The sequence below is a fragment of the Carettochelys insculpta genome, chromosome 3 (genome assembly GCF_033958435.1).
Source record: "Carettochelys insculpta isolate YL-2023 chromosome 3, ASM3395843v1, whole genome shotgun sequence".
NCBI classification, from domain to species: domain Eukaryota; kingdom Metazoa; phylum Chordata; order Testudines; family Carettochelyidae; genus Carettochelys; species Carettochelys insculpta.
This window is the reverse complement of record NC_134139.1, coordinates 48,302,372-48,328,639: the sequence shown is the minus strand read 5'-3', so window position 1 is coordinate 48,328,639 and position 26,268 is coordinate 48,302,372. Positions and strand designations below refer to the sequence as shown.

The window sequence follows — 26,268 nt, the reverse complement described above, 5'->3', positions numbered from 1 at the left end:
AGTCCAATATTTAGGAGCCACTAAGATCCTCAAAAGCCTCGCTACTCAAAAGCCCCCTAAGCCTGGAAGTGTCTAAATTCCAAAGACACCTTAGTTTCTGCTTGTTGACATGCAAAAAGCCACCTGTGTTCTAACGAAATCTCTGTCCTAAGGAAACTAAGAAGATCAGCACTGAATATACATTAAGCTCTGTCAACGGTATGATATACTTGAGTGGTGTTTTTTAGGCCACACCCTTTTCCTTGGTTTAGGCAGCTCCCCTCTCAACTTTCTGGTTTCTGTGAATCCCCTTCTGAGGTGCCTGAGTCTCCTCAGGTGGCGTAGAGCCTGGATATACAATTTGAGGTTGAGGATTCCATTGGGTGGCTGGGTACCTAAAAGGTACACTTAACATTGCCACAACTAAGTTCCTTAGTGAGCTCAACCCCCATTTATGTTACTGACAATAGACAATGCTCAATGCAAAGCAGTAGAGATTCAGAACTTTGCAAGATTAAGGCTCTACTGCTTCAATTTACTTTAACTGGATGCATAGATGGCTGGGACCTTTGAAAAGTAGGCCTTCTAATGTTTGTTATTAATAGGTAATCAACTTTATTCTCAAAGACTAAATCCTATGTTTCATAAAACCAGGCCCAAAGTTCATTCTCTAGTACAATATTAGATTTTCCTAGTCTCTTCACCATTGTTTTTACTACAGCCAAAAGGAAGCAGGACTAATTCAGCCTATGTATAAGTGGGCAGTAGATCTTTGAAATTCATGAATTCATCACTCACTCACACCTTGCCTGAATTTGATTTAAATGTCTCCTTGAATACAGCTGAAGACATTTGTGGCAACTTTGGCATTACAACCAACCATCACATAAGCGGATGAGATTTCTTTTGACATCAATGGGTGCATCCTGTTCTTTCCAGGCTAATTTGGCCTCTTGTTTCCTCCTCCCACACAAAAATGTGGTCTCTTATGTTTGGTTTTCTACTCTTAACTCTGCAAAAACAGTAGAATCTCTTGCAGAAAGCGTTGTGTGCTGTTGCCTATATTTGCATGTCCTGTAAGCTGTCTGTCCACCTGAGGAGTAGGGCATATATCTTGTAACTGCAGAAAATTTCCGTTATATTAATAAAGAAAAGAGTTGTTGCAAAACAAAATCATGAGAACAGAAATAATTTGGAATTTAAAGTACAGTGAGTTTCCAAACCCAAATACATATTTATAACAAGCCGTTTTTCCTCTGTTGGACTCCAAACTTCTCGGAAAACTAAATACGCCTTTCTGTGGTTTCTAGTGCTACCGGCAAGACTGGTGTTGAAGCTGGTTCTCCAGGCACCAAAAATACGTGCAGATTCATACAGATGTCTCTGGGGTAAAACTTGTCTTGTCTCTGATCCAAAGTGTCATGACTTCATCCATGCAGGCAATCATTTTGTAGAGCTTTTGAAATACTCTTCTCCTATCATTCAGAGTAATATTCCAGGGATCTAGAGAGATATTATGTGGACAGGTGTCATGCTAGTATTTAAAGGTAGTGTTCATTAATTAAATATGACAAAATATATGCAGACAGTAAAAAGGTACATATTTATTTAATTATTTGTGGAATTTTAAACTTTTATTGTACTGCTTTGCTGTCTTCTATTCTTCAGCTCAAGCATGTAGTCTAATGTAAGGCAATAAATGATTCCAGCTGACCAGCAACAACCTTCTTTTAAATGAATGCTAATTGTATTGTGAGACAATAGTTTTATACAATTCGGCTGCATCTACATTAGCAAGTTTTTTTCAAAGTATTTTTCAAAAGAAGGGGCTCTTTTGAAATATCAAGCACAGCGTCCACACACAAAAAGAGTTCTTTCAAAATTAAATTGAAAGAGCACAGCACTCCTTTTGAAAGTGCTGTTCCACTTCCATTTCAGGAAGAGTGCCTTCTTTCAAAAGCTTCTTTTGAAAGAAAATGTGTAGACCCTCTGTAGGCCCTTTTTGCCAAAAGAACAGTCCTCCTGAAACCTGATTTCTCGATTCCTGGCCCCTTCTTTTGAAAGAGCAGATCACTTGTTTGATCCACGTTTTTGTGTGTGGATGCACTCTTTCAAAAGAAGTTCTTTCAGAAGAGATCTTCTGGAAGAACTTATTTTAAAAGATCACTGTAGTGTGGATGTAGCCCTTCAGAGGTCACCTATTTTGTGAAGCACGTTATTTCCCTTGTGAGATAGTCTTTACAGTTCTACTGTTCATTATGTGAAAGGTCAGGTGTAAATTCAAATTAAGTCTTTCAGCCACACCTGTAATGATAAAAGTCCCACCATTGCCATGTTATGATAAAGTCATAGTGTTCATCTACATCATGTGAGCTATAGGTGTAAGTGTAGCTCAGCTAATAGAGAAGAAAAGATCTTGCATTAAAATGACGTAAAGCTACACTAACACGCCTCTCTGGTTGGCATTTTTGGAAGTTAAACAAGAAGGTCCAGTAATGAAAAGGCTCAATACCATGCAAAGGATGAATGTGTTAGGTCACCAGTTGTGATATGTCTGGGGAGCCAACAGACTTGTCAGACTCCTGGGCAAAGTTGGGAGTGGGAAGGCAGACTCCATGCTTCTGGAAGGAGTGGGGCCTTGAACCAAAGAGGCATGGCTAGAGGTAGCCAGCCCTCAGCATCCTCCAGAGCCTGGCCCCCTCCCAGCCCTCAGTGCTGCCCAGAGCATGCCATGCAGTGCTCCGATGGCAATTTAAAGGGCCTGGGGCATTGGCTACCACTGCTTCTCCAGAAGTAGGGGAGGCAGCCAGGAGTCCTGGGCACTTCTGAATCACCAGACCTGGGGCAACTGATCCCTTTGCCCTGCCTCCCATCAGCGGGCCTGGCTGTAGCTTAAATACCAATGACCTAAAATATATTTGAATGGAAACAGTGCAAAATATGCTGAGATGATACGAGAAGAGATCTAGTTTTAAATTTTTCTGAGTCTCCTTGGAGAAGTACATGTATGGCTGATATTAAACTTAGTTTCAGAGGCAAATGAGGTAGAAGATTGAATATCTGTGAAAAAATTGGGTGTGAAAAGCTATTGTTTCCCTCCCTAGCTGAGGCGTGGTGCTGGTTTTCAGTGGTGGAGGATACTGCCTGCCAGGGAATGAACATCTAAGTAGGAATTAATTGTATGTATCTTCCTTATTTTATTCCATCTGAGTGGAATATGTTGTTCTTTTGACAAAACAGTAGACATACATCTGTTTTTTTCCATTTACTGTGTCTCTTATCTGAGTAACAAAATATGCCTCTCGGTGGGCAACCAGTTCCCTCTTGCGTTAGACGCTGTATGGGCCAGTGTAGTAATGAAGATAGGATTTCCGCAAGTTCTCATCTTTTTCAGTTGCATCATGCTTCTTAAGACTTGGAAGCTCTTCGGGGCTGGGGGCATAGAGAGTGAAGTTTCAGGCTTTACTGGAGCCTCTGGGCATGATATAATATAAACCATTAAATTTTTTTTTAGTGAACAGTAGTCAGCAAGCTGTCCAAATGAGGTTTACTTTATGATACAAACTTTTTTCCCCTTGATGATGCTCCACTACCAGAAGTGTGGCCAAGGATCCCTGAATTGGGCCCTACTACCAAAACCAAATATTGTACATGCTAATTTCTGAGCTGGGATGCAGTAATTCCTGAGAATTTACATAGTAGCAACATTGACTAGGATTGATTTACATTGCTAAATCTTGCACGTCAATATTGAAAATAACTCATGTTGCTACCAGAGCTTTATGAGCACCTGCAAGCAGCTGCATGTAAGGATTAGTTTCGCAGAACCCGAATACACTGGGCTTACACATTCACTTTCTCTTATCCTGCTCCAGCAAAAACCTTGCAAGAGCATCGACAGTGGACCACAGCAGACTTACACTCTGTTACTAAGAAGGAAAACAACAATCTGTTTTTAATGCCCAGCCTTTAGTATAAACTGAGCAACATGGTATGTGATATAGATCCTGTTTGTCAGAAGCTATGTGAAATGTGTGATTTCTGGCACAGGCAAACATGAATCCTTTTTATTTATTTAGATGTGGTAGCACCATTGGGTGGGTCCCCTAAAGTTCTTGTGGGTTTGACTTCAGATTTTCCTTTGTATGCACTCCCCAAGCCTCTGCCAAGCTTGCCATACGTTAGCACAACTCAGTCTTTCTCTGTGTACCTACTAATTAAGGCCTGTGTGTTTGTGTGTAAAAAAAGGCAAGTATGGAAAATCACAGTCAGACTTGATCAAGGAATTGATCAGCAGATGAAAGACAAAAGGCTTAATCTGAGTCACTCATTTAACTCCCCTAAACCATGCAAATTTTGATCCATGAGATGTAAAATGTTTCCTTAGTAATGATTATATCAGAACTTAAGAGACATGGTTTGGCCAAACTTGTGCGTACCAAGAAATACCCTACTTCACTGCTGACATCTGCAAACATTTTGTTTATGGTAAGTGGTTTTTTGATTCTCAGATTCTGTGCCCTTACTGTCCCTCCACCCCTGCCTCAGATTTGGTAGCTATGCTGTCCTTTGGCTCTTTAAAGAAAACATGAAAGCATAACTAGGCAAGATTATATATTAACTGTAGCCACACTGTAAATCCTTTATGTTAGAAAAGATATTCAGTAGCATCTTGCTGCCATATCATTTCAAGCTGTGAATTTGACAGATTACATAAACTAATAAGAGTCAGATCAACATAGTCCTGAGATCAAAGGCCGCTTGGGGAAAATGTAGGATTCTGCAAGGAAGTGGTTTTGATAATTCATTAGTTGTCAAAGACACTTAACATTTATATAGCACTTCTTATTATCATAGTTTAAAAACTACGTAATTTTTTACATTATGTCTGTAAGGTAAGCAAACTAATATGCCCATTTTGCAAGTTGGGAAACTGAAGCAAAGAGATTAACTTGTCTTCATAGCACTTGTCTTGTAGGGCTGGTACTAACCGACTGTTTTGGGAGGGATATTAAGAAGCACTGCTCTGTTAGAGGTGTCAGCATATAGATGATACCTAAAACTAAAATCCTGACACAATGAGGACTTTAAAAGTTACATGGCCTTTGCTGCAAGAGTTGTGTTAAGATGTTGTGGGGGTATTCTCAGATTAGATTCTAAAACAAATTCCCTTACCAATGACTTAGATTAATAAAACTGAAGAAACTTGTAAAAGATACACTTTTCACTGTGAATGCTGCTTGTTTACTTTTGTACATCACTCTTATCTTGGACAATTAAAAGCAGTTAACCGGCTTCACTTTAAAGTCAGTTTGTGAGCAACTGAACTTTCAGGTTCATAGTCACTCATACATGAATACATGTGACAATATTTGGATTATGACCCCACTGAAGGAATACCCATTGCTTTTAAAAATGTTTCTGATGGATTTTTTTGTAAACAATTTTCATGGAAGCATTACTGTGGATCTTAATCTTTGTAAAAACTTATTTTTATAAAACCTGATTTTTGTTGCACACTTTACTTGAGTCCCTTTAATCCTGATAATCTTGGTCAGATTCACTTTAGGGTAATCACATGCTGTTTACCCAAATTTTTCCACTGGAAATTGTATTATTTTTCTTTTCTTGGATGTTATATACTTTAACATTGTCTGCTGGCAAACAGCTACTGTGATTCACATTGGCTGTGGCCACACTAGCAGCTCATTTTGAAAATTATTTCAAAATGAGGGGCAATTTTGAAATGAGCAGCAGAGCGACTACACAGCAATTGCTTGTTTCGAAATTAATTTTGAAATTAAAAGGCGTTCATTTTGAAATCGTTATTCCACTCCCGTGTTGGGAATAACGCCTCTTTGTGACGTTAATTTCGAAATTAAAAGTCCTCCACAGAACTGGCCCCTCCCACCAGCAGCCAGAGCTCTATGGCTGTCAGCTGCAGGTGCCTTAAAGCTCCAGGGACACAAAAGCCCCGTGCAGGAAGCTGAGAGTGTGCTGGCAGCCGCAGGAGCATGAGGTGGCCAGACGACCCTCCCTAGGACCCCCAGAAAGTGACACCCCTTCGTGGCCAGATGGATGGCTAGCAGCCAAGACCCCCCAGGATTCCTGAGGAGCCAAGGGGTCTGGGCGGCAGGGCTCCCAGGGGTCTGGGCAGCCCCCAAAGAGGAGGGAGGCCCTCTAGCTGGAAGCTGAAGTCCAGGCCTGCTGGCTGTCTGCGGGCAGGACGACGTCCTGCTCAGGACAGAGGGGCGGAAGAGAAATGTGGATACCTTCGCCCGCCTGGCCAGCAACCTTGCTGCAAGAGGCTGCCCCCTCTGGGCCCCCAACCAGGTCCACTCCAAAGTGAAGGAGCTGCGGCACAGCCTCGGCATCTGCCACACACCCCAGCCTCCTGGACATGCTTGGGAGCCCTGCAGCAGCAGAGGAGGGCGAGGGGGCTATGCCTCCCTGGACTGGGCACCATGGTGGGATGAGCTGCTGCCGCAGTTGGGCAGATGATCTGGTGGCAGCTCACATAGCTGCGTGGTGGGAGTAGAACCATTGCTGCGAGAATGGCTGTCCATGGAGCGAGCGACCTGGGACCAGGTGTCCGGGTATCTCGACACCCTGACCCAGGCCGTTGCCAACCAGCTGGCCCAGCTGCCCACCCCATGGACGGCTTTTCCCGCAGCACCCCCCTCTGCCCCAGCCCCCCTTCCTCCCCAGTACCCTCCTCTTCCCCAGCCCCCTCCCTCCCCATCCTCCCGCTCTTCCCCACCCCCTTCCACCCCAGCCTCCCCCTCTTCCTCACCACCCCCTTCTTCCTCAGCTCCCCCCTCTTCCCCAGCCCCCCGTGCACCCCTTTCGCCCCCCCCCACCCCCGCCCTTGCAGCTCTACTCCCAGCCGACATGACTCCAGCTGAGCGGCAGGAGCTGGCACACTGACTGTGGCTGGGTGACCCCTGCCCGTCTGTGGCTCCTCCCCCTCCCCCCCACAAGTCTGAGCCCCTAGATACCCCAGTCCAGCCCTACCTCCCCATTCCACCTGCCCCATCCTGGCCCCACCATGGTCCCTGGACCCAGGGCAGTCGTGGCTCCAGGGGCCATTGTGGCTCCTGACCAGCCACTCCAACAGAGGATTGAGGCCCCCCACTTCCCCATGTGTATAGTTCACCCCCTCCCCCCATGTAAATAGTTCACCCCTGCCCCCCACTGTAAATAGTCACACATTCTTTGTGTACCAGAAATAGCAGTTGAATTTATTTAATGGTGCTATGTGTCCTGCCTCAGGTGGGGATGGCAGGCGGGGTTGCTGGTGGGGCAGGGGTAGGAACTGGGGGCGGGGGGTTGCATGTAGTGAGCCGGACCAGGTCATGGAGGCCCCTGTGCAAAGGTCTCCTGGAGGGCCTCCTGCATGCGCACCCCATCCTGGTGCACCCGGCGACATGGGGCCGCACCTGGCTGCTCATAGTGTGGCATGGTCTCAGCTGCTCAGTGTGCCACAAAGAGCTCCTGCTTGCTCTCTGCGAGGTTGTGGAGTGTACAGCAGGTACCCACGACTGCAGGCACGCTGGGCAGACCCACCTCCAGGCACATCAGGAGGCACCTGAAACATGCCTTCAATGGCCGAATGCCCACTCCACTGTGTTCCTGGCCTGGTTGAAGAGGTCCTGGCTCTCAATGGTGTAGGGACATATTAGCCAGGCCTGGAGTGGGTAGGCAGCATCAGCGACGATGCATGGGGGCATGGTCATATCCCCCACTGGCAGCTCCTGTGAGGGGATGTAGGTGCCCTCTGCCATCCTGCAGCCGAGCCACGAGTTCCACAGGACATGGGCATCATGAGCCCTGTCCGGCCAGCCTACACAGATGTCCATAAAACTTCCTCTGGCACCCACAAGGTTCTGGAGGACAATGGAGTGGTAGCCCTTTCAGTTGATGTACCATCCCCGGCTGTGTGGTGGGGCCTGGATGGTGATGTGGGTGCTGTCCAATGAACCGATTCAGTTGGAGAATCCCAGCTGTTGGAAGCCGGCCATGGCAGTATCCACATCTCCAAGGTGGATCAGGTGGTGCAGGAGAATCCTGTTGATGGTGGCGACAACCTGTAGGGGTAGAGGGCACAGGCGCCCGTGAGTGTGTGGTAGCATATGGGGGACCCCCGCCGCAGGGTCCCACTCTCCAGGGCCCCGCTCCCTGGGACCCCCATCCCAGGGACCCCACTCCCTGAGGCCCCACTCCTTGGGATCCCCCTCCCCAAGACCCTGCCATGGATGTGTGGCCCAGGTGCCTTACCTCAAGGAGGACGACCGCGATGGTGGCCTTCCCCACCCCAAATTGGTGGCCTACTGAGCAGTTGCTGTCCAGGGTGGCCAGCTTCCACAGGGCTATGGCTACTTGTTTCTGCAGGGGGAGTGCAGGCCACATGCGGGTGTCCTGATGGTGAAGTGCTGGTGCCAGCCAATTGCACAGCTCCATGAAGGTGGCCCGAGTCATCCGTAAGTTGCAGAGCCACTGGTCATCACCCCACTCTCAGAGGACAATGTTGTCCCACCATTCCCTGCTGGTGGGGTACTGCCAGAGGTGACAGTGGGGTCAGAACACGGGGTGCTCTGGATGCACTGTGGGGGGAGCCTGCAGGAGACTGGCCATATGTCAGGCAGCACATAGCCTCATATGGCATGCTGTCAGGATGGCCATTAGGCTGGCCATGATGTCCAAGGTGTCCCCATCAGTGAAGTGCTGTGGGTCCATGGCAGGCAGTGGTGTGATGGCTAACCAAGGCTCTGCCGAGTGCTGTGCTGGAGGTTGCGTGCTGCAAGCAGTCAGGGTCCTCAGCATGTGCACGGGAGATGTATTTAGGAGGGGGCCTTTAAGGAGCTGGCTGGCCCGCGCTCCAGCAAGGGCTTGTCGGCCATTCGACCCTGTCCTTGCCATTTCCTGCTGCGTTATTTTGAAATGAAGCTGTGGCTGTGTAGATGCTTCATTTCAAAATCACTGGGAGTCTTTTCGATGTTGCTGATCACAACATTGATCCACGTTTCACGTGTAGTTGCTTCCATAGCACTTATTTTGAAATAGCTTATTTCAAAATGACGGATAGGGATAAGCCATTTCAATGTCACTCCCTAGTGTGGCCACAGCCATTGAGATGCATCACTTTCATTGTGGGTTTAATGATTCCTATATATACTAAAGAAACCGCACTTATCTAATTGTATTATTTTTCTTTTCTTGGATGTTACATACATTAACATTGTCTCCTGGAAAACAGCTACAGTGTTTCATTCTGAGAGGCTTCACTTTCATTGTGGGTTTAATGATTCCTATATATATTAAATACTTTGGATTTTCGAACCAGTTTTGCGTGAGTGTAATGCCTCCACGAGCAAAGGCCTCTGCACCAGTTACATCTCATTGAAGTCCTGTTTTGAGGGGTTTGGCTGTATTTCAATCATGCATAAACCTTCTGCTGACTCTCCAAAGAGAAGACATTCATCCATTTGTGAGCTGCTTTGGACCCACTTGCTTCAAAGCTGCTATACCAGAATGTATGTGATCACCATCTAAAGAAGCTGCTCTTTCTTTGCTCTGTCTGAAATCATCATCATGTTGGAGCAGATTAAATGCCAAATAGTGGTAGTGAAGTTATATCGTGCCAGAGTTCCATTCAACTCATTAAGTGTAGGCACTGTCCATGTTCTGTTGGATACCACTGCAAGAGTATGATATTTTTATCTCTTTTCTGTTTTTGAAGTGTAGCCCAGTGAAGGTAACCAGATATATTACACATGCTTTCCCTGGAGAATGTGCAAACTTCTCTAATATTGCATCCAAACGTTATGCACAAAGTTGTCTAACATTACATGCAGTCATTTCTAATACTTTCTATTTTACTATAAAAGATGTTTCAGGTTGTCATCAGCATAATCGAAATCCAGCTAAACCCCTCAAAGTAGATCTTTGATGAGATGTAATTGGTGCAGAGGCCTTTGCACATGGGGGCATTACACTCACACAAAACTGGTTGAACAATCCAAAGTATTTAGTATATATAGGAATCATTAAACGCACAATGAAAGTGAAGCTTCTCAGAGTGCAACACTGTAGCTGTTTGCCAGCAGACAGTGTTAAAGTATATCACATCGAAGAAAAGAAAAATAATACAATTAGATAAGTGGGGCTTCTTTGTTGGTATTTGATAAGTGGAAATGTGTAATGGCAAGAACAGATCTGTGGGTGAGCGTTTTGCCTAAGACAAAGGCAAACTTTGGTCTTATTAATCTCAGTGAAAACTTTGGCACTTATTGACTTCAAGGATTGGGCTGTTGGTAAGAACAGCAAGATTTAGCCTCAAAATATAATTTTCACCCAATTTCCAAAAGGAATGCATGAACAGATGCCTTCCTCAACTTTCTTCAAACCGTAATCCGCAGTAGATGCATATGGAAGAATCAGAAACTCTGCCTCTTCCTGTAGTTTATTTTTTTAACAAGTACATTATCAACATACATTCAAGTTTTCCTCCCCAGTCTTGGTTACTCCTAGAGTTGCTCCCTCAGGATGGCTCAGCCTACACCTAAGAATATCTCTCCTTAGAGAATCGCTTCTGTGTCCTTCATATCCAGCTTGAATTGCAATTCACCTGATTCAGAAGGTCCTCAGAACCCACTTCTGTTTCTCCAAACACAATCAATACCCGATGATCAGATGGGAGGTTTCAAGCAAACAGCACCATACCATTATATAGCACAGCAAATGCCTACAAAAATGTGGTGGGAAATTACAGATATCCACTTTAACCTCTTTCTGCTATCTGTGACCTGAAAATTTAATTGAAATCACTTTTATTCTTCTTCTTATTTGTATTGCTGTAGCACCTAGGAGCCCTAATCATAGATCAACATGCCATCATGGTAGATGCTGTACAAACACAGAAATAGAATAATTAATTTTAACTTGTAACTGTAAAATATAGATGTCCTGTTACACCATAAAATGTTACTTGTTATATCATTTGTTGTGAGGGGGAATTGTTGGGGTTTTATGTTTGTTTTGTTTGGTTATGTTTTTTTTTTAAATTGGTGGTTTTTCTTTTGTTTTAGTCTTCTCATTTATCTTGTTTGCAGACTGGCAGAGAGCTCATAAACATGTAAACTGTTGTTTAAGCATATGATGAGGGTACATGATTTAGTATCTAAAGCAAATACTTTTTTCTATTGTACTGGATTTTAAAGTGTGCTCCCCTGGGGCAATAAATAATTTAATTTCACCTCATTTCTACAATTCTACATCTCTGCATATTGTCATATAGCAAATCTTCCCGATTAGCTAAAGATGCCTGTAAATGTTTTCTGTTGAATTCACAAATTTGGTTTTATGAAACTCCGTCTAGTCTGATTCTAGAAAATAATTCTCTCCCTTTTTGTTTTAAAGCTGTTGGATATAACAGAGCACCCTAATATACTTCTCTGGTGCTCCTTGAAGTTGCTTCCTAATTCTGACAATGTTAAGAGTCCTATAAGGCAACACTAAAAGAAACTAAACATTTCAAGCCTGCATTTTCAAACCTTTGCCCCTAAAACTAGCTTTAAAAGGACTTGTCATGTTCAGCACCTTTGCAAGTTAGGGTGCTAACTTAAGTGCCTAAATATAGATTTAGAAGACTAACTTTATCTCCCATGTTTGTAAATTTTGGCCATTAACTAAGCATTAAACTCTGTCAGCTTTACTCACACAACTGTTCACAGTTACTCTTTATGTTTGTAATGAATACTAGGTAATATGAATAAAATTGGCAGCTCATTTCTCCACTGGCACCTGGAAACCAGAATGCCCACATTTCACTTTCATACAACAGAGTTGGTGTAAATGTGGTTCTGTAGATCCACTGATTCACAACAAGCTAGAGACTACTGAACAGTTTGAAACATGGTAGAGGCTACTGCTAGAGAACCAACCACATCCTCTGACACTGAGGGCACTGACGCTGACTGAAGAACACTGAACTGACATTTTCAGTTCATGTAGTCTTTATCAACTTCTCCATATCAAGTGTCAGGACAAGATCAGAAACAAGGATGTATGAAAATGAAACTAGCAACCATCTCCATCAGTACTGGGTCAATTTCAGATGCTTTCTTAGTATGGCTATTATAGGAACAGAAAACTTACCAGTTCTGAAGCATGTGTAGTAAGCAACACCATTACATGGCCAGTAATTAAGTAGGTGTCAAAAGCTTTGGTGGCACAAGAAGATTGCCAGTGATAAACTGAATTTACAACCAGACCACCTTAAGCATCTTGCCAGAGATTCATCCAGATGTTGTTTAATTTGCAAGATGGCCATGTCCTTTTGGTATTAGCACTAATCATAGAGTCATAGAATATTAGGGATGGAAGAGACCTCAGGAGGTCTTCTACTCCAACTCCTTGCTCAAAACAGAACCAACACCAATTAAATCATTCCAGCCACGGCATTGTCAAGCCTGGCATTAAAAGTCTCTAAGGATGGAGATTCCACCCTCTCCGTAGTAAATTATTCCAAGCTTCACCACTCCTAGTGAAATAGTTTTTCTTAATCTCCAACCTATGTCCCCATCCCCACCCCCACTGCTGTAGCTTGAGACCATTGCTTCTTGTTCTGTCATATACCACCACTGATAAAAGCCCAGCTCCACCCACTTTGGAACCCTTCTTCTTCTGCTATCAAATCCCTCCTCATTCCTCTCTTTTGAAGAGTAAATAAGCCCAGTTCCCTCACCTCTCCCCATAAGTCATGTGCCCCTAATAATTTGCATTGCCCTTCACTGGATTCTCTCCAATTTGTCCACATCTGTTCTGTAGTGGAGGGCCCAAAACTGGACACAATACTCCCGATGACCTCATGAGTGCCAAATAGAGGGGAATAATCATGTTATTTGATCTGCAGGCAATACTCCTGCTGATGCAGCTCAGTATGCCAAAAAAGGGCATAGTGTTGATGCATATCTAGCTTCTCGTCCACTGCAATCCCTAGTTCTTTTCTGAAGTATTACCACTTTGCAAGTTCATCCCCAGCCTGTTGTGGTGCATGGGATTTTTCTGTCCCAAAACAAGGACTGCACTTGTTGAACATCATCAGATTTCTTTTAGACCAGTCCTCCAATTTGATGATGATGACCTTATTTGAGAATATCTATCCCACTGGAACTTGTGATACATATTTTATTTGACCATAATGCCAAATATTTGCTGTTCAGTAGAACTGTGAGTAGCATTTTTAGAAATGTCAGCATAGCATAAAGAAACTTTGATCTTTAAATTAGTTTGCTGATTGGCAAAACTGGGTATATGTCATCTGAATAAAGCTTTATTGACTAACATTATTTGTAGAGCACTGATCTATATAGACATGTGGCCAAGTGCTGAAACCATTTTTATTGTTTAACTTCACTTCAAAAGATAACGTACCAAGTCTTGAGGGCTTGATCCAATTTATTCAGTCTCTTTTGAGGCAGAACAACCATTGACTTAAAGTTTTGTCCCAGGATGAACCAGCATGCCTCAAGCTTTTTAGTTCTTGTTCATTTCAGTTATTGTTTTGTGTTGCACTCTTTTTTTGGCAGAAAAAATTTGTATTTATTTATCAAACGTGCAAACTGTAATTGGATTGTATCAGTAATAGAGATCCAAATTCCACGTCTGGTGCAGTAATGAGCAGAATCAAAATCCTGGATTCATACACTCCCAGTCTGAGGAATTTGAAATCAGGACCTAAGTCTGAACTTCCCCAAAGTTCAGAGGAATGTAAGATTTTGTTGCAGATATAAATGTGTTGGCATTGTAATCCTCAGATATAGGGCTTAGGCATATCTCTAAATGTAAAATGTTAAGTTTCTCTTATACAGATCAGTGTTGATGGGATATGTAAAAATACACTGAACCAAATTCTATTGTTAGTTAATGGAACCTTCTCATTGAAATTACAGGGATGTGCCTCACGGCAAATTTTAGACTATTGTGGAATAATCTCAATTCCCCTGTTTTTGTTACTTTCACTGAATAATTCCCATTGGCATTGTAATAACTTGAGTGACACACGTACAGAGGCTTTACGGCTTTAGAGGGACAAGGCAGGTCTTTTATTTGATCAACTTCTGTTGGTGAAAGAGACAAGTTTATGAACCACACAGAGCGCTTTATAGCTCAAAAGCTTGTCTCTTTCACCAACAGAATTTAGGCCACTAAAAATATTACTTCACCCCCTCTTTAATATCGTGAGACAAATACAGCTACAACAATATTGCAGACATAGTGCTATAGGTGTACATACCACTTTATATCAGGAAAAAATCTACAGAATAGAAAACAAAATCTTTTCAACAGTGTGCAAGTCTAACAGGGACAGTACAGGTGCCATACTTGCAATGATATGGTTCTTTTCCTCATGGAAATGAAAGTAGAGTTGGAGCTGCTTCATGAAATTAAAGTTCATTCTAAGTGCCACAGGTAGAATGGAAGAAGACACAGAATCAAGACTGGGAGGAGGAGTCCACTTGCAAATCATAACCATCTTCATGAACAGACTAGAACAAAAATCTCAACTACGAAGAAATAATACCTTTCTACCAGCCCTGTGTTCTTTGACAATTACTTGTTTGTTTTTTTTTTCGGTAGAATCTACTATATTCCCCTCACTTCCCTACCTTCCAAAGTCCTTCTATCATTCTCCTCAGGCCCCAGATTTCTGCTGCAAGCTGTCTACTGCTTGCTTTGTGTCTAGACATTTATTTCCTATACTCCTGATTTTTCGTTCCATGCCTTCATATCTTTTCATATCTCCTACTGGCTCTCTTTGGACATCATTTTCAGAACATAGTTATTTACTGTTGCATATATTTTTGTAATTTATTATGTCAGAATAATCAATAAAGCAGAAAGTTGATCTTCCCAAGAATCCTGGGTCACTAATTTTCTCTGTACTTTAGACAGCTGTGTAAGATATGCTGTTTCTAAATGTGATCCTTGAAAATAACTAGCAGATGATCTTTATTTTGACTGTTAAATTTCTGCCAGACAGAACCAATAATTATAAAAATAATGTTGTCTTCCAAAATCACTTGTACTGTTCTTTACATTGTTAATTTGAGGGGAATTCACAGATCAGAAAGCGTCCATCTTCCCTTTCCTGAAACCTAAGATGTTTATGTTCAAAGGGGTTGTCAGGCAAGACAGTTTTCCTGCTGATCAGCTCTTTTTCAGAGTCCAGAGCATCATGATGATTCTTTTCATATGAGTTTGTCAGTGAGGGGGTGGGCATATCATCTGGAGCAACAATTGGAGTGTTGCAAGAGGGTCTAAGATCCGTAGGCTGCAGCATTACCTATTAGTAAGGGTTTGGCATCATTTTCCTTGGACTCAGATGTGAGAGGTAAAATTTGTATCTGCATCCACAAAATGAGCCGTTGATGTCCACACTGACATCCATGGCTGCAGACACCTGCAGATATAAAACAGATATTTTACATGAGGTGTTAACTCAGTAGCACAGGTATTGTGAAAGACTGCTATGCAGCAAAATTTCCACAGTTCAGATCATGTACAGTTCAGTGGATGGTGTTTGGAAGGGGCATTCTGGAAGGCACCACATCTTCTCTATGTAACAGAGCTGGGCTTCATGTTAGCTCTGTATGATCCAGTAAGGAGGAGGGATTGAGGCTGGGCTAGAGAAAAAACACAAGGGAAAATGATCCGGGAAGTGGTGTGGGGCTTGTAGCCCCTATTGCTCCTTTGAGGATAGATTAGTAGAGGTTTCTTGGTTATTCCATGCCTTTCCCATAGTGTGCATGCTGGATTCCATCCCCCCACTTTCCCTCCATTCCCTGCAAAGTTCTCATACGCTTCCATGGTGATACTTTTGAGTCACTAAGGTTATGTCTGCACAGCAGTCCTATTTCAAAATAAGCTATTCTGGAATAGCTATTCCAAAATAGGGCTGCTACACTCAAAACCAGATGGGAAGAAGGTGATTTCAAACTTAGGGGTGCCGTTTCGAAAGGCCCTCGGTTACATGGGTGGTGTGCATTTTGAAACCGGCAGTTTCGAAGCACGCACAACTGCCATTATGCTAATGAGGCACTGGTGATTCATGGAAGTACCTCATTAGCATGTTCTGAAGTGCCATATTACCATAGCCCATCCGAAAGGAGGGGCTAGTGTGGCCACAACGTATGTATTTTGAAATAGCTAAGTGCTATTTCAAAATATATTTTTGAGTGTAGCCGCCCTATTTTGGAATAGCTATTCCAGAATAGCTTATTGTGAAATAGGACTGCTGTGCAGATGTAACCTTAGCGACTCTGAAAAGTATCACTGGCATTCAGACTGCACATAGAGGTCAAAAGGTCAAATTTCATCACCCTTCCTTGGAAAGATTGCTGACTCCTGGTTTAGAGCAAAAGCAAGTCTACAGAGAGACAAGGCATCACCCTATCATGCATACTTTGTTTGTTTGTTTGTTTGATGTCCTTCTGATCTCTTCCCCCCCACACCTCACATTTCTTATGTGCTTAACAGTGCAACTGCGTTGTCCAGGATTCAGCCTGGTTTTGTGTGTTCAGTACCTGACCTGTCACTGAAGGCAGTTAACATTTGTGCAGAGTTAAATGAAGCCCAAAGTGTCTCTCCGCATGTGAATTGAAACTATGCAGTGTGTGGTCTTTGGAATAAAATGTGATATAATGTTAACTGGAAACCAGCAACAGGGGAGGAAAGAGAAACAGAGAAAAATGTGAAATTTTTCATTATAAAAATACTAATGTTTTTGCCATGCTTAGCTTTTTTACACTCTGGTTTTGTTTAAAGAAACATTAAAAGTAATTTTGAAAAATTAAGAATTCAGTTTTGAAGACGCCCAAGTGAAGTGAAGCAATGAAATCTGTCACTAAGAAATTTGCTGGGTCCCAAAATGCCTTTTCTCTTGGCAGAAGCTGGAAATGGTTGATTGCTAAAGACTCATGTTCTGGCTTGCTGTAATATTTTGTCTGAAATGGTAAAAAAGCAAATGCAAGCTATCTTCTCCTGCCACTGAGACAGTTCTGACTTTTTTATGGTCAGGATCAAGAGGAGAAATGTCACTTGGACGTCAGGAGGCTTTTGAAATTTTCAAGAGGGATTACGTGGACAGTGTAACCATTGAGGACAACAAACAGCTTCTTAAGCAGAGGTGAGTGTATGTCATGTTGAGATACAACCAGGGCTCTAAAGGCTCACAGTGACTCTTGTGAACTATGTTTCAAGCTTCAAACCTAAACTTGGGGCAGCAGCACGCTTTGCCTGTGAGAAAGATTTATTATCCATCAGGTGCTTGGGGGCATAGTATAAGAACTGGAATAGAACAGAATATGAAGAACTGATCACAGAGCATTACTCTTCCCCTCTCACAAGACTTAGAAAATATATATATGACAAGGTGGTGTTGACAGTTGTGAATTATGTAAAGGAAGTTGGATTCATGTGACTACTACTTTCATTAATATAATTTCCATTGTAGGAAAGAGTTTTATAGGCTCCAGCACTGAATTGAAATACCAAAGGGACTCATGAAGCCTGTGTTCTACTCCTGTACTCCTGACTTCCTGTGTGTTGTTGGCCAAGTCATTTTAACTCTCTATGCCTATCTCTCTCCAGTAGAAATAGTAATACTTTTCTGCCCCATGTATTAATGTTATAAAGCACTCTGAGCTCTAGAGAAGAGCAGATTATTAAAAGTATTAATCCTCAGCAAGGAGGACAATGACAATCCTGCAATTTGTAACACAACACTAGAGCAAGTCAATTGGCCAACAGTGTTATGTCGTTCCCATGTGTGCATATGTCATATATACACAGCACACCTGCAGCATTCAAGGTATGTCTACACTACCAAGTTTTACTGACAAAACTTATGTCAACACCCACATTTTGAAAAAATAAAAGTCACCAGAGGGTGTTCACACTTGCTCCCACTGTTGACAGATCATGCTTACACTGAGGTGTGGAGGGGGAGCACCATCATTGACAGTATGAGCAATGCACTCTGCGTATGTATCCCTCCGTGCAGTGTTGTGGGAAGGCAGACCTGATTTTTGTGAATCTGGGATTCCCTCTGAGTTCTCCCAGAGACTCCTCAGTTGCTGGGAGCGACGGACATCATGTGAGCTCTTCATACTGAGGAATGTCAAGGCAGCACAGCAATCTGCATCCTTTCATCTGCAGCAGCAGTCTGCCTGCTGCTGTGTTCAAAGTGCAGGGCAGAAGAGGAGAATTTCAATGGTTTGTTCTTTGTTCCCCAAATGAAGCAGCACACTCATCTGTCAGATACTTCCCAGAGCTTCACGATGGAGGGGTGCATGCTTGAAGGGAGCAGAAATCAAAACATTGAGGGTATGTCTTCAGTATAGAGAAGATCCACCTTGCCACAGTCAATCTTACGGAGGTCGATTTAGCATGCCTGGTAGGGATATGCTAAATCAAACTTATAGGACACCCGCATCAGTGCCAGTACTCCTGCCTCTCATTAGGAGTAAGGAAAGTTCATGGGAGCAAACACTCCCTTCAACCTCCCTTAGCAGAGATGGTGTGGAAGCCTAAATTAAGGTATGTCAACTCCAGCTGTGTAATTAACATAGCTGGAATTGTATTAATTCAACTTTCTGTTGTAGTGGAGAGCTGTTCTGAGTAGAGCCATCAGGGCAGGCAATGTGGAATACTGACGGAAGCTGGTTCTGTTGGCAAAACAGAGTCTACATTGACTCTGTCACGGCTGCCTCCCCACTCTGACACTCTGAGTGCAGAAAATGGGTCCCACAAAAAATTAAAAATACCTTGCCCCTATAGGGTCTGTTTAAAAAAAAACTCCTCATGGTCACCGATCCCCCAACCCTAGGAGGTGGCTCCCACCACCCAAGTGAGAAAACCCCTTCTAAAAACCCAGAAATACACACTTGGAATGTCTCCCAGTGGGGGTAACCCTAAGCTCTTAACCCTCCCTGAGGAGAGATCCTGAAAACAGAGAGGAAAAAATTAAGCTGTAATCTGATATCTGACATTTCAGGCTAAGGCATCAATGTACACAGACCCTTCTCTAATTCACAGAATTCAAATCATTGCCTTAAAAAAATGATTTATTCACAAAATGAGAGATGGAAAAATACCAAGACAGTAACTAAACATACTTAGTTGCTAGAAGTAATAAAATAACTCAAAACATTCTGATTGCAGCAGAGACAATTACTTCCCTGGAATTCAGTTTAGAGGTTACAGAATACAGGGGAAAGAACAATCATAAGCCACCTGAGAAGTCCTTCTTCCCCAAATTTGCATAACCTGACCACATCTTGCTAAACATTTCCTTTCTACTTGCATTCCATGCTCTGATTATGGTGTGGCCAGGATAGTTACTGGATTTATCAACAGTTTTGCTCTCTCTCTGCTTCAGTTGCAGATTCAGGAAAAGACCCCTTATCCTGCAATTGTTCTCCTTTCAAAAGAATTTATCTTCCTCCCATTTGCTTACCTGACCACCTCCCACAGAGAGAGCTCTCTAAGGGTTAACTCTGTTCCCTGCATTCATTCATGACAGGCTCTTTCTTACCAGTAAAGTGAGGGGAAAAGAAAAAAGTCTCTTCTAAGGGAGGAAGTTTTTTGTCACCAAAACTGGGAGTTTTTGCTGACAAAAGTCACATTGCAGAATGAACACTCTCTCTGTTTTGTTTCCAGAAGTCAGTTTTTGGTGACAAAACTTGGTATTGTTGTCATACCCTCACTGACAAACAGGACATTTGGCATGTGATCACAGGTATGAGGATGGGTCTATAATACTTCTCTCAATTTTTATACTCTTATATCTCTCCCCAACTTTTCCCTTTGTTGCCTCACTTTCATGACTTCCTCTTTGGAATCCATCCCTTGTGCATCTAATGCCTTATTTTTAGAGTACTGAGCACCTGCAATTCCCCTTCATTTCAAAGTATCTGTGAAAATCAGGCCCTAGGTTATGGCAGCATTTTATTTTGAAATGTATTTTTTTTGTTTGCTTTCTCTGAACTGCATAACTTTATCTTTTGTGTCTATATCTTCCATGCTGTGACAGCGAAGGACCAAGATGATGGAATTCTAAGAAGTATATAAGTATTTATCTGTCATTGGCTACCTCTACACTAGCCAAAAACTTTGAAATTGCCATGCAAATGGCCATTTTGAAGTTTACTAATGAAACGCTGAAATACATATTCAGAGCCTCATTAGCATGCAGGTGGCCGCGGCACTTCAAAATTGACGCGGCTCACCACTGCGTGGCTCGTCCAGATGGGGCTCCTTTTCAAAAGAACACCGGCTACTTCGAAGTCCCCTTATTCCTTATTCCTATAAGGGGACTTCGAAGTACCTGGGCTCCTTTCGAAAAGGAGCCCCGTCTGGACGAGCCGCGCGGCAGCAAGCCACATCAATTTCGAAGTGCCACGGCCGCCCGCATGCTAAGGAGGCGCTAAATATGTATTTCAGTGCTTCATTAGCATGGCCATTTCGAAGTTTTTGGCTAGTGTAGACACGGCCATTGTAATGTATACATATTGAACTACAGTAAACACTTTCATATTCAGCAGCCCTGGGACCAGAAGGTTGCAGGATTTCAAATATTTTGGATAACAGAGAGGTACATCTAGGAATGCATAATCCTAAAGAAAAACAAGATTAGATATTAAGAAACAAACATAAATGTATGCAGAGTACTTTATTTACCAACAGTAGTATTGTACACCATAAACTTTTACTGTATGTGCTGTATTTATTTGTATTTACTTTCATTATACTGTACTTACGGAAAACGTAACTAAAATTTAGTTGTGGTTAAAATGCAAGTTATTTGAGAGTTCTAGGTGATAGAATGCTGGATGTGAAAGAGTTTACTGTATTCTGTTTCGATATGTCTGTGTTCTGCTGATTAATAGGTCAAATGATGCACGAGTAACAATTTGATTGTTTCTTGCATCTCTTCCTTTCAAGAACTAATAAAACAGACTGTAAATAAAGATTACAGTGGCATTGCATTAACATAAAACTAGAGTAACACAGTGGTAAACCAAGACTGTGATTTCTTGCAATTAATGCATATTTTTAGTAATTTATCAGAAATAAAATGTTATGATGGAGAATGCATATTTCCCTTTATAGTCTGAATATATATTACAGATGAGCACAAATTTTGGTACCAGATTAAAATTTCCTGAAATCTCAAGTGAGTTCAGACCTAAATTTTTGGGGTACCTCATTTCTAATACATAGCAGTTGTTATTATCCTCAACAGCTGTTTAAATCTTGCTGCATTTGGAAATCATTTCTCCTGCGAGTGGACTTGAGCAAAGGAGATTTGCAGATTAAAGTTTATTACATTAGTTAAAAATAGATTCATCGCAAGTCTAATTTAGAATGCAGCCACTGAACCACCAGTTGCAAATTGCATAGTAAGGATTTTATTCACAATACATATTTAAAGGTTACTATACCTTTCCCATATACAGAAGCCTCTCCTGCTAATATTTCTGTGTACAAAAGCATAACCATTTTGTGTCATATAATGCAACATTTGATTCCCAGCTTATGTGTTTTCTTTGCATTTTTTCCTTCTCTTTGTCTTGTTTTTTTCCTCTCTTCCCCTTATTTTGGGTGAATTTTCTTTTCATTTCCATTTTAGTTATTTATGTTGGTTGCAAGTTTAACATAAAATTGAAAGCTTGAGTATAACACTAACAACTATAACAAGTCAGATGTCCTGGGCGCAGGGAGCCAGCTTTATGGATGCCTTTGTATAACTGAAATACAATACATTTTTTAAATTAAATTTGATTAAAAATAAAAATTAGGAAAACAGATCGCATGCTCCTTAAAAACAATGTGCATAAGAGAAATGTATTTTAAATTTTGTAAATAATGCATTATCTCTGTAAATCACAAAGCACTTTCCAAAGGTTCACCTATATTTCTTTCCCCAGTTTTTATGGATGGGAAAACTAAGCTACATTAAGGATTAGTTTATTCGTGAAGATCACACAGTTAGTCATTGTTCGAGTGAGAAACAGAATGCAGTGTTTCTTTGTCTCAATAGACTTTCAGTGCCCCTTGACTTCAGCTGGCCTTGGGAACACTTAGCAAGTGGCCTCCTAAGGTAGAAAGAGCACGCTAGCAGACCAGAATACATCTGACATAAAGCAGTTACTATTCATTTCTGTCCTCTGAAGGATAAACTGCTGCTGCCCACTAGCACTGGCTAAATGCCTACATTTGTAACCACACAGAGGCAGAATTTTGGGCCTTTGACTTCCTATTTTAGATCTCCAGAAAGCTTAATAATGTCTGTGCCTGCTAAGGCATCATGGAGAGGATACATTCCTACCACCCATTCCTTGATATGAATAAAAATCTTAAATCTCATTTTCCAGTGAAACATGGATGAAAATTCATCTCCTTTGAGCCACTTCAATCTATTCTCCTATGCTGCATCAGACATTCTAAACCCAGCCCTAGCCTATTTTTCCACTTATAAGAGCTCATTGTAACTTAGAGTTATAATGTAAAACTCGTCTGAGGACTTGTCCTCATGTTGCATCAACATGCACCAGAGAGGTGTAAATTCTAGAGCACACTAGTGTGCTGTGCAGTTTGACCTGTATGGACTCTGCTCGTGGTCCCATTAGAAACACAACATATAGACAAGCTCTCAGTTCCTTTGTTCTCCTATATCAATTTTTTTTTTACTTATTTTCCTCTTTAAGTCTCAACTTTCCAACCTTCCAACTTAAGTCATTTTTGACTTTTCTCTTCCACTCACAAGCTTTTGTTAATGTGCTTTGATACCATAATGTCAGACTGACTCTTGGTTTAAGTCTGTGCTCGTCCATAGTTACCAAGGGATGAATTTGGCTCATGGTGAGTGAGTCTTCAGTAATCCTTGATGAAATCTAGCTGAGTCACCTAACAGTCTGTAGTAAAGGAGAGCTAAACTAAGTGCATGGGTTCTCCTAGCTGCTGACCTCTAAGGGTGTGTCTACATGGGCACAAATCTTCGAAATAGCCATGCCAATGGCCATTTCAAAGATTACTAATAAGGTGCTGACTTGAATATTCAGCGCCTCATTAGCATAAGGACGCTTCTGGCCGCAGCACTTCGAAAGTCCCGCTTTCTAAAGCGCACGGCTCAGCGTTGCTACACAGGGGTCCTTTTCAAAAGGACCCCGCACCTTTTGCAATCTCCTTATCCCAATCACTGATCAGAATAAGGCGATTTTGAAAGGGGCAGGTCCTTTCAAAGAGGACCCCTGTGTAGCTGCGCCAAGCCGCGCACTTTTGAAAGTGGGGCTTTCAAAGCACCATGGCTGAAAGCGTCCTAATGCTAATGAGGTGCTGAATATTCAATTCAGCGCCTCATTAGTAATCTTCAAAATATGGCTATTTCGAAGATTTGTGCCCATGTAGACACAGCCTGGAAGTGTCAGCTTTTATGCTGACTGAATGAATGGAGACTTATATTTCAAAAACTTATTCTTATGGGTACTTCATATTTGCCTTTTAAGGATGAAATCTTTATCCCGCTGAAGTCACTAGTCAGACTCTCATTCATTTCAATGGTTTTAAGATTTCATCCTATGAGTTTTACTCATGATGGCAACTAAAATCCATGTCCCAGTAACAGCAGTCTTCCTGAGGGAATGTTCTACTCACTCAGGCTATGTGTGAATTTCCTATGGACTGCACAAATACAGTTGCTTAACTGACCAGTAAGCATTTAATATTTGCATACTGATGATCAGTCTCCCTTGAGAGCATCTAATGCTGGATTTCTTCTTGGAAAAGAATCAGAAACTACACTTTTCCCTTAATTCTATGAGCAGGTTGAACCCAGAATATTTATTTTGTTTTTACTTTATCATAGGATTTGGTCCATGGTTTGGGAGGAGAGACAGAATGCAGCCCTTTGGAGGTTTCTCGTTAGATCTCTGCCCAGAAAGCAGGAGATCCCTTTCATTGTATTGTCAATATTAATGGAAATACAGTAGCTTAGAAAAAAACAAAGATGGCAAATGAATGTTTTTAAGGCTTCTCCCGACTCATGGCTTTAATAGCATGGATCAAGAAACATTCTAGGAGTGGGTACTTATCTATACTGAATTCAGCTTTAATAGTAAGTGAGCATGAGCAAAGGTGGATGTGGTGATCCCAAATACTTACTGTCTAAGGCTATGTCTACATTAGAGAGTTTTGTCAACAAAACTGGCATTCTGTCAACACAACCCACAAAGCATCCACATTCCCAAGGCATTCTGTCAACAGTAAATTATTCTGTCGACAGTAAATCAACAGAATACAGCACTTCTGTCAACAACATTCTGCCACTCCCCCATGACGCAGAACACCTCTGTCAACAGAGATCTGTCATGAAAGCCAGTCTGGACATTATTGGGGACCTTCTGTCAACAGGCAGGGCTTTCAGAACACCAGGCAGCCCCATCTGCTCTGCTTCCAATTGGCCATTTTGTGGAGAGAGCAACTAGACTGGCCTCTCTCTGTTGACAAAGCGGATCAACAGAATGATCCACTTTCATGTGTGGCCGTAATCTGTCGACAGAAGTTTTATCAGAGGGTATCTTCCGATGGTAACTTCTGTCAACAGATCACTCTAGTGTAGACATAGCCTAAGAGGAAAATGGACTTGTTAAGATGGGGTTGTTACCCAAAGTACACCTCCCTAATGGAAAAACAATATTTCTTAACGCTGCACCACTGTTCTTTGAGCTCACATACACGACCTAAGCTAGTAAGTGGGCCACATGAGTGGCCCTCCTTCATCTCAGGGGGCTGCAAAATTGTAGTAACTATGGTGGTCTACCAGGATAAAGTAGTTTTGCTAACTGCACTTGCATACCTAGAATTTGCAGAGTGTGCTGATTGAACTGTAGCGACTCTTCCATTGGATGCAGAGGGAGTGCATGTCTCTCACAATGTTCTGTGCAATAAGCAAGCACCTCACTTCATGTGCCTTTGCTTTAAGTGCTTGTCACTTTCATAATACCAGTAGGAAAAAGAAAAAAACCCTATGTGGATGGAAATCAGCAGAATCTGGCAATCCTCCATGTGGACAATAGTAAACAAAATATCTCATGGGCCACATCCCCATGGCCCCATATGGCTCTTGAGCCACAGATTGCCAACCACCATGCTATAGCACAGCTCATCCAGATTAGTGGAAGACTCAGTTAACTGGCAAGTACTGTAGTTTTGCCTTCACACTCTGCAATGACTATACTGTACACAGCTAAGTAGCCATTCAAAAATTTGCAACAAGATTAGTGCCCCACAACAACTTTGATGACTCAAATACCCCTTTGATATTTATTTCCTTCTTTAATTATTACAATAGCAATTTCCTGTAAAATGCCTCAAATCCCTCAGGACTTTCCCAACTGTTACCAATGTATAAGATCATTTCCTTGACCATCAACATAGAATAAATGTGGTATTACAGAGTGTATTTTTGTATACTATGTACCCTAAATAACTTTACAAATTACTGAGTTAGATGAGGTTTAGAAAGACAGTAAGCTATGTGGCTCAGGGATGGTGTTTAACTCTGTTTGTAAAGAACCTATCACAACAGGGCTTCTACCCTGGTTGAGGTCAGTGATTCTGTCAGCAGCTGCAAGGATAACACAAACAGCCTGGGATACTGCAACCTGTTTAACAGAAAACTCGAAGGAAGTGAGGGGGCAGAGAAGAGGATGAATTCTAACAGCCTCCTAGGGAGGATGGAGAAATTTTGTCCACTTATTGGATCCTATCTTTTGGATGCTCTTTTCAGAAGGTGCTCAGATAGTCTAATGGTCGGCACCTTGTAAGACTATGGATGAAGCAAGTTTGCTGAGATTGCTAGTATTTCAGGAAAGGAATACAGCCTTACATCACATTTCCAACTGAACAGAAACTACTGCAGAAACCACTCACAACAGATTATTTTGACTATTACAAGAGATGTGATTCTTAGGGGATAACAAGAAAGTTTTCAGCATAGTTAATTAAAAAACATTGATATTGTTTTTACTTAAGCATTGCAGTCCTCTTTCGTGTAATATGACACCAGGAAACTATTTCTGTCACCATAACAGTTACCTGTAGGCTCCAGTCATGGATCAGAAGCTCATTATACTAAGCATTACAAAGTGAGGACAAAAGGGTAATCCTACCCCAGTGAGCTTACAGCTTCACCTGTCACTCAGATGGGCAAATAATTTTACCATT

The 26,268-nt window shown here is 42.1% G+C and overlaps 1 protein-coding gene across 1 annotated transcript in view; it reads left to right on the top strand.

The window, feature by feature from the left end:
• The window catches only part of KIF6 (kinesin family member 6), a 310,424-nt gene that overhangs the window by 207,586 nt on the left and 76,570 nt on the right, over positions 1 to 26,268 (top strand). Inside the window, exon 14 of the mRNA XM_074988562.1 lies at positions 17,059 to 17,167. Coding sequence (XP_074844663.1) covers positions 17,059 to 17,167 — 109 coding nt within the window. The remainder of the gene's footprint in view (positions 1 to 17,058; positions 17,168 to 26,268) is intronic.